Raw genomic sequence first — 8,966 nt, forward strand, 5'->3', positions numbered from 1 at the left:
TTTTATTTTTAATGGTGTGGCTTAGTGTCTTATGTATGGTTTCTAAGTAAGACTTTTCAAATGATAGTGATACTATTGAATTTGGAGGAATAGGGGCAATACTGGCATAAAGTGCAGGATATTTCAGTAACTGGATAGAGGAATATTGATTTCATTTAAAAAAAAAAAAGCTAAATTTTAGCACAGAAAGAGAGGAAGGACTCCTTCATTATTTTGTTTTATTGACAACACTCAAGATTATAAAAAAATATTACTCCTAGTGTTCTGAATTACTTAAAGCTTCATGCTGTTTCTTGTGTTTAGAACTCTTTACAAATCCTCTAACTTTGGCTTTGTAACTGTTCCCTTGATTTTACTTGGTTGTCATGAGAAACAGTGAGAAACAGTTAAGGAGCTTTTCGTTTCCTGAGATTTGCATTTCAGTTTCCTTAGGGTAGACTGTTTTTGATATGGGGAAGATGTGACTCGCCTTCTGGAGAGAACTGAAACCCTGAGAGTGCTGCTCCCTGGGGACTCTGGAGAGGAGGGACAGCTCTTGGGCCGGGAGTCTGCAGGTAAGTAAGATATTTCAAAGAAATTCATTGCTCTTGCTGTGTTAAATTGTGCTGCTGGAGAATACACAGTTGTGTGGAAAAATATTTCCTGACTCACTTAGAATTTCATGAGACACAAGCCCATCTAGGATTGCTGTTTATCTTGTCTAGGAACCAAGACAGAGCTCTGTTGCATATTTAATTAGATAGGGGGAAGGCAAAGAATCTTAAGATAAGATTATCTTATGTTCCTCATCACAGCCCTCATGTAAAAAGTTTGCATGGCATGCAAAACAGTGTCTGATGGTAAGACATTTGTTTTTGAGGACAGTGAAAACAGCTTTGCAGAGTAATACTTTTTTTGGTTGAATACTCCTATGAATTCTTTTCTGTGTGTGAGTATAAAAATTTATTGTGCATTGTTATGAAAATGAACCAGGAGTTGAAAAGATATGAGTGGGAATCTGGGGCTTCTGGAAGAATAAACACTTTCATTCCTATGGCTGCTGAAAGCAGAAAAAGAAGAACAAGTAAAGAGAACCTTAGTTTCTCCTTGCTGCAATAGGCTGACAATAATCAGAATTAAGGCACTGGGAATAACAGTATAAAGTCAGTCAGAAGCCAGAGCAATGGAGTTTTACAGCAAACAATTGAGTTTATATTGTGGTCTCTCAGTTCCAGTTCTGCAAAGGTTTTTGAGTACAATTAGGGACTGGTTGCTAGTCCTTGCCATGGAGTCAGCTGCAAGAGCAGAGTTTGAGGTGGCAGAAGGGGTGTGAAGAGGATGCAGAAGCAGGATGGAGTCTTGTGTGGTTTTCTGTTTAGTTTTAAAACTTAAGTGTTGGAACCAGTGTGCAACAAGCATTGCAGCTACATATCACTACCACACAGACAACAGAAATGTCACAAGTCTGCACCACCACCACAGCTGCAGACCATCCTCTGCTCTGAGCTAGTCTGTGCCTTTGTAACTCAAAAACCTTCAGATCTGTGCTCTCCCCTTGCAGCAAGGGCTAGAGGAAGCCTGGGGGATGTCTGTACAGCTAATCAGTGTTATCTGTACTGTCCAGGACTTGCTGAGGAGCTGGGGTCCTGCTCTCCTCCTGGCAGAGGGATATGGAAGGCAGAGGAGATGGTGCTTTAAACCCAGTTCCGCTAATTCTGTGTCTTTGAACAAGTTGTTACTGCTATTAAATAAACTCCCTATCTGTGAGATTAATGGTTATGAAATGCTGATATTGCACTCTGGTCATGAATCACTGGTGGATATCAAGAGATAGCTTGGTGTGGGGAGTGACTGGATGAGCCTCCTGGGGATGTTTTGTAACCTAGGCACCGGGCTAAGCACAAAACTTCTCTAAAGAGGACTAAGTCCATCAGGCTACCTTGGTCCAAGAGAATTCTACATCTCTGTGCTGTTTAGGAAGGGATTTAAGTTGCTCTGGGCCAGAGAGAGATCCACATTGTATACGGGAAAGCTTGAATTCCTAACTCAGAGGTATCTATAGCTTTAATACTCTGCAGTTAAATGCTGGCAAAAAGCATTCATGGTGCCAGACAAACAAGTAAAATTCAGGAACAAGTAACTGCCTTTGTGGTTTCATGAGGATCTTTATGTCTCTACACTTCCAAATGCTGGCATAATAAATCCTGAAGTGCCTTTTTGCTCACAGCAGACATGATTAATACAGCTGTTAGCTGGTGTGTCTGCTAGAGGAAACAATTGGCAACCCCTGGGTGGATAAGCACCAGAGGCCTGAAAACCCCACGATCTTCTCCGCTTTTGAGAAACTAAGACATAAAATAAAAATGTTCTTATTTTCCTCTTCAAATCCATAATCAGACATGATGTAAAGACAGTCACTTCAGCAATAAGTAATTATTTTGGAGAGTGCCTGCTAAAGTGAAAATGCTCTAATGTTCTGAACAGCTGGAGCCCCTGTGGGGTGCAACATAAGCATCATGGCAGCGTGTCCCATCTGCTGCACTACAGCCCCTTCTGCCCACTCAGCTTGGGGACTGAGGGATGTCCAGATGTGCGATGTCCCTTTTCCACTTAGCAGGTCTTCTACAGGGTGAGAAGGGGGCTGTGAGGATAGTCAGGAATGCTGAGCCCTGTAAACTTCAGCCTATAAATGCATCTTTCCTCTTCCTCACACTCATTTTCCCCCAGGGAAATCCTGAGTAGTACACAAATATCCTCCATGACTTTACCAGTTTTCCCTTCTGCTTCTTCCAGCATAATCACATCCACTGATTTCTGCTTGTTTGCAGGTTTTGTTTGCAGCTGGAAGCTCAAACCACTATTTATTTTCTGTATGGGTTCCTAATCTGGAAATGGATCTAATTTGCTTTACCAAATTACAAGTGAATTAAGATAAACACAATGTGTTGTATCTGGATACAATGTGGAGATTTCATGAAAGAGGGAAAACCATGTTTGTCATTGCTGTGTGTTTCTTCTTTCCTCAGTATCTATAACTTTGTGTTCTCAAAAAATATAAAATGTCTCTATAAATGGTAGAGTTTTTCCTTGGGGCCTGGAGCTGAGGAGCTGGAACTGCATCTGTTTCATATCTTTCATCCTCTCAGCCCTTAAAGAATACCCTTGCTAACATCCCAACATTCCTCCCCTTGTTCTTAGACACACTTTGATTATCTGCAATATTGCATTTGATAGTATTACTAAATAGTTCTTAAAAATTTACCTTTTGGCAACTGCTTCTTCCCTTTCAAATGGATTCTTTCCCCTTACCTGTAAATCAGCTTTAGAGCACTGTATATCTAAGGAGAGTAAATACCCCACTGCTCTGAACGAGACAAGTATTTTGCATTTCCATTTCCTGACCCATCAGCGAGAATTTTGTGCAAAATGCAGTAGAAATGTCAAAGTGATAAAATAGCATTGGTTTTGGTTCATTCTCTGGTTAGAACAGCTGATGTTATGGAAAACAGCCAGTGCTATCCAGACCTTGGGGAGGGCAAATACTTTATGGGTACTGCTACATTTCAATGACAATTTTACTGAGTGACAAATACTACAACACCTGAGGTTTTAGTTACAGTTTCTTAGTTTACTGTTTTAAACCTGAAGTATATCTGAAATTATATATTATATATATAATATGTATATTTATATATATATATAATATTTTATTTAATATAATATGTATATATTAAATATTTCTTTTTTAGGAAAGTTTGTAGTCTGGATGCTAAATGAGCTCCCCATAATGCATTTATAGACACAAATATCAGGTTTAGTTTCCTGCCACTAAACCACATTTCTTCTGAGATGGGGCAAACACTGTTCCTCTTCAGAAAGTCTGTTTAAAGGAACTGATTTGCAAGATTATTTTTTAGCTGAGAACAATTAAGAACTCTAACAGCTTATCCAGCTGTGATAATTAACAGTCACTAAGCCCATCTTTGGGGAAGTACAGCACGCTGTCCTATTTTAGTCCTTCCATACTAAGGACTGAGAAAATAATGTAAATGGCCCTTGTTCTGAGCAGCTCCTTGGGATGGAGGGCCTGGGGCAGAGTCAGGGCTGGGCGTGAGCTGCCATAGAGGTGATTTCTGCCCGCCTATCTCCGAAGGTGTGTCATTTTGGTAAACACAGGTGACTAATTTGACTTTGTCATCGTGATGTAAGCAAAGCCAGTTGTCAGTCAGGGTGGAAGTGCTCGCTACTCCCTTCGTACAGGAGGGGATAGTTTTATGTTAATAACTCCTAGAGGCAGCCTCCTGGGCTCCTGCTGGGCCCTCTGTGTGGCTGGGCTGCTGGTCCAGTGCTGCCCAGGGCAGGATGCTGGGGAGGCTGGTGGGGCACAGCCCTGGGCTGTGGCACCGGGTGGCTCGGCCAGTCCTGTGTCCCGCCAGGGCTGTCGGCAACAAAGCGAGGGACGCTCAGCACACGGCCTTGCGGACGGCTGATCCAGGTGGGTAAAAAGCCTTTGGTCACTGTTTCGTGCTGCAACATGGAGGGAGAGGGTATTTGCAGGAAAGGCTGAGAAAATGATCCTCATTCTTGACCATGGCTGAGTTACTGCAGGGCTGCATCTCTTGGGGTTACAAGTGCTCCCGGGACACGGAGCACTCTCAGAGCTCTGACCAGCACAGTGCACAGAGATAAAGATTTTTGTGTTAAATAGTCCTTCTCCTATGGCAGCAACTACAAACTGACACTTCATGTCAGGGAACATGCTAATTAAAACAGATAAACAAATATTCCTCCTCCTACCCAGCTGCCAGGTTTCCAGAGGAGGACCAATGCAAGTCCCTGCAAGTGGCAGACTTGAACCCTTCAGCTCTGCTCAGTGCTCCTTGACAAGTTGTAACCACCACTGCATGTGCTTGTGCCAGGCAGTGCCCTAGACTATGTGGCAGAGGGACAACTTCCTGGTAAAGAGATGGTTTCTCTTTTTAACCTGTACCACCACTTCCTTGGCCGTGCTTTTGCAGACCCCTGACCCTATCAAGGCTGGGCTGAATGGGGCTGTCTGTGCTCCCATGGGATGGCTGAGGGTCTCCTATATGGGGCATTACCCTTGTCTTCCTTGGGAAGAAGCTTATCCCTTTGCAATCCAACATACTGCTTGCTGCAGATCTGACTCTGGCACTTGCTGGTCTCACTGGCACTCTGTAAGACAAATAGGAGAAGCAGGAGATTAAATTTACCCTGAGGCCTGGGAGCCAAGATTTACAACTGGGATTTTCCAGCCATTCACAAAGTCCTGGCATTCATGAGCAAGTCTGGGGCCAAGGCACTTAATGTAATTTCACCATCTCAACACAGGAAGGAAGAGATGCTCCCCATGCCCAGTTCTGTAGTGGAAGTGATTTCCTTTCAGCCAATCCAGCACAGGCAGGGAGTGCAGAACACTGAAACCAGGGACATCTTTGTGTCCATCCTTTCCTGCATGCCATAGTCACCCACTGGGCATTTCTCAACACAAGTCCCACATTTGCAAGCACAGGGCACTGTAGCATAGCATCTTGGGTGCACCTACCTGGGTGTAGGTACTGGGTGAGCAGTCTCAGCTACCTTGCAAAGACCACCTGTGCGGGTGTGCAATGCAAAAGCCAGAATTTGAGATAGCCATTGCTATTTTTGCAGGGTCTCCCTGCTGCTGTCCTTGTTGTGGCCTGTCACTGGGCTTGTTTCCATCAAGAGGAGCCAGAGTCCTTTTCTCATTGTGCTGTGGGTGACAGCATGCTAATGGCATCACCGTGGTAGCCTGATGGGGTGTAATGTATCATCATTAGAGTGCAGTAATGTGGTACCCAGCTTGCATGAGAACTACTGCCAGCCTCCCACCAGGCTGCATTTTAGCAGACTTCATCTCTCCATCGGTGATTTTAGGATTAGAAGCTGTTTTGGAGTTACTTGTGCTGCTGGCAGTTTGCTCAACTCACTAGTTGGGCCATTAAAAATCAAGGTGTTAGCAGGGTGAGAGGATGCTGCAGGCTTAGGAAACCTCAGCCCTGCATCCTTTAACCTCTTAATCAGGAAGTTTAGAAGAGATTTTTACTTTAAGACCTACCAAAACTAAAGGAAAAAAAAAAACAACAACCAAATGAAACAAGCTGCAAATGTAACAAAGCTCACACCACCTGCTGTCTTTTTCACATTAGAAAGTACATTTGGCTCTCAGAGAATTGAAATTTGTAATTTTGAACCCTCAATCCCTTTCCCCCAGTAACAACTGCTTTTTCCCCTCTTCCCTTCTTGAAGCTTGACTCATTGTTTTCTTTTATAAAATCTTTTATAGGTAAAGAAGCTTTCAGAAATGACAGAAGGCCTACAAATTTTGATAAAAAGGTGTTATTATGGGCAGGACGCTTTAAAAAGGAGGAGGACATTCCCAAGCTCATATCGTAAGTGGACCAGTCAGAATGATGCTTTTGTCTGTGAACACACAGATTGACACCCCACTCTGCATCACCCAGAACTGTGCTCACATGGTGAGGGTTAGTGCTCCCTCATAGTGATGGGGCTTGCTGTTACAGGTGTCCAAAAATAATTGTAATTCTTGGGAACTTTAACTTTTCGCCATTATAGGTGAAGTAAGCTGGATTCAATTGTTTTAGATTGTTATTCCTGTTCTTACTGATGGCTATTGGAAGTAGCAGTACCCCATTTGTGTGGGAGGATGGCTAAACCTTTCCTCCCTAGGCTGATTTTTTCAGTCCTCCTCTAAGCAGTTGTGGAAAGAGAAGACTGAAACCCACTGCACATTGACAGGCAGTTGCTGTAAGACTTGAGGATTCATTACTCAGCTCCCCACGATCTCATTTCACACATGCTGCTGCAGGATGGAAACTCTGCTCTGTCCTCGGCAGGTCTGATGTCCTCGACGCAGCAAGGAACGTTGTCAGGATAAAGGTTTGCTACATCATGATTGCACTGACTGTGCTGGGCTGTTTGACCATGGTCATCACAGGCAAGGAAGTGAGTATTGTTTCTGGGTGAACTGATTCACTTAATGTATGGTCTGTGTATGCTTTTTGTGAATAAGCACCTGGGTGGCAGAGTATAAGTACACGTTAGCAATATTTGCACAGGACCTGTGTCTCCCTCTCCCCTTCTCTAGAGGAGAGATTGGCATGGGGAAGCACAGCTTGCTGACTCACATGTTCCTTCTGACCCACTTTGCCATAAACCTGTTCAGTGCACTGTTCTGTGTTACAGTACCTCAGCAAGAGGCCAGTCCAAAGGTGATGGAGTAGTTCAGGCAGTGTCAATGGTACCTGATCCTGTCCTGCATCCATCAACCATGAGGCTCTTGTGGTCCTGCTTGCCTAGCCTGCATGTCACCATGGCCACCAAGAGTTGTGACACTTCTTTCCATCCCACTGCTGGGGAAGGAGGTTCTCCAATTTGATTTGGATGTCCCAGTGCACCTGTAAACAATTTACAGTGTAACTCTCCTGCTAATCAGAGCTGCAAATGCTGAAAATGTGGTATAACAAGGAAACACATTAACTTCTATTACTGCAAAATATCCAAAAGGAGAGTGGGGTGTCAAGGGAAGTGGTGCAAATGTGGGGAAACGTCATGGCGGCAAGTATGTGCATGCAATGATCTTCACCAATTCTTTTCAAGGCTGCAAAAAAGGATCAGACACTGCTGAGGGTGAACATGGAAAAGAAAGCCAAATGGAGAGCTGAAGTGGAGAAAGATCAGGAGGCAGCTGTTGGGAAGCCACAATGATTTGGAACAGATTTATTTTAACAGCAGGAGATAAGTGATTTGCACATGTGGCATATGGACCTGTCTTCATTTAACTCTTTAGAGCTTTTTCACTGAAGCTCTCTCAAGGCAAAGACTTCGCTTCTTAAAAGCTGCTCCATGTGAACCAGGAAACCCCTATGGAAACTCCAACAGCTGCTTTTTGTGGCCTCTGATCTTTGCACAAGGTTCAGCTGATATAAAAAACTGTCTTCTAAACTGGAAAATGTGGGAAGGACAAAAGCAGGACTCCCCATCTCAGGATCAGCTTTTCATGGTGCTGCTGGTGCTCAGTGTGGCTGTGGGGTCATCTCCTTGCAGTCGGGAAGGATGTGACCCTACCTCAGGCAGCATCCTGTTCTGTGCAGCGCCTCCAGGGCAAACAGCCTTGGCCAAAGAGAACCAGGGCAGGGGGAAAAGCAGTCTGAAATATGTTTTGCAACCTCAGAGAGGTTAATTATCTCTATCTCTCAATTATCTTTGAGCTTGCTGCCATCACTGTCCCCTTTCCCTTCCCCCAGCCCCTCATGGGATGCCATGACCGGAGGACAGGGGTGACATGGGCATGAAGAGGGGCTGGGAATATGGTAGAGTGTGAGCAGACCCTGATGACTGATTTGGGCCAGAAGGGGCTTTGGGCCAGAGGAGGTGGTGGTGGTGTGGAGTGGTTGCTGTGGGGTAGGCCAAGGAACCCATGCCTCATGCAGGGAGCCTGTTCTGGAGGCACCTCTTGTCCTGTAGCACCTCACTGGTTTTCTTTTTTCATCTTCTGCTTCCAGTCATTGTCATGAAAGTTGTCTGGCCCTTGCTCAGCTGTGATTTTAGTCCGGAGTAATTGTTAATATGTGGTTTGCTGAAATTGGATTATTTTTAATCATCATAGTTCATTAACTCATAATAAAACAGCTGTCCAATTACATCTAAAACAAAAGCATCCCTTCACAGCTTCATTAGGAGTGTCACCAAACTCTTTGGAATGATGTTTAACAGATGGGAGAAATCCTGATGAAATAGTGAAAGTTACATTTTCACAAAGTGACTTAACTTCAAGACAGGCCGTGGTTCACGCCTGTGGGTGCCGATGTTCAGAGCCCCCTCGTGTCATTCATAACCCCTCGAGACCTGTAACGCTGGCTGGTGGAGCTGGGTGTGCTGCATGGCATCCCAAGGGACACAGCATGACAAACCCCAGCCATCTC

At 44.3% G+C, this 8,966-nt stretch overlaps 1 protein-coding gene across 1 annotated transcript; it reads left to right on the forward strand.

The window, feature by feature from the left end:
- The first annotated feature begins 365 nt into the window (after positions 1–365).
- On the forward strand, positions 366–7,945 carry LOC126637529 (protein FAM162B-like). Its single transcript, XM_050310876.1, has 5 exons — positions 366–375; positions 459–554; positions 6,308–6,413; positions 6,879–6,987; positions 7,642–7,945. Exons 1-5 carry the CDS (start codon positions 366–368, stop codon positions 7,747–7,749), a joined length of 429 nt encoding a protein of 142 aa, XP_050166833.1. The 3' UTR covers positions 7,750–7,945.
- Positions 7,946–8,966: the final 1,021 nt, after the last annotated feature.

Source organism: Myiozetetes cayanensis, unplaced genomic scaffold (assembly GCF_022539395.1).
Source record: "Myiozetetes cayanensis isolate MyiCay16 unplaced genomic scaffold, myiCay2020 scf15, whole genome shotgun sequence".
NCBI lineage: Eukaryota > Metazoa > Chordata > Aves > Passeriformes > Tyrannidae > Myiozetetes > Myiozetetes cayanensis.

Excerpts from the sequence above, each read along its gene's own strand:
- LOC126637529 (XM_050310876.1), top strand. Across the intron at positions 6,414-6,878 it reads GACATTCCCAAGCTCATATC|GTCTGATGTCCTCGACGCAG; the intron begins GTAAGTGGACCA and ends TGTCCTCGGCAG. Across the intron at positions 6,988-7,641 it reads TGGTCATCACAGGCAAGGAA|GCTGCAAAAAAGGATCAGAC; the intron begins GTGAGTATTGTT and ends ATTCTTTTCAAG.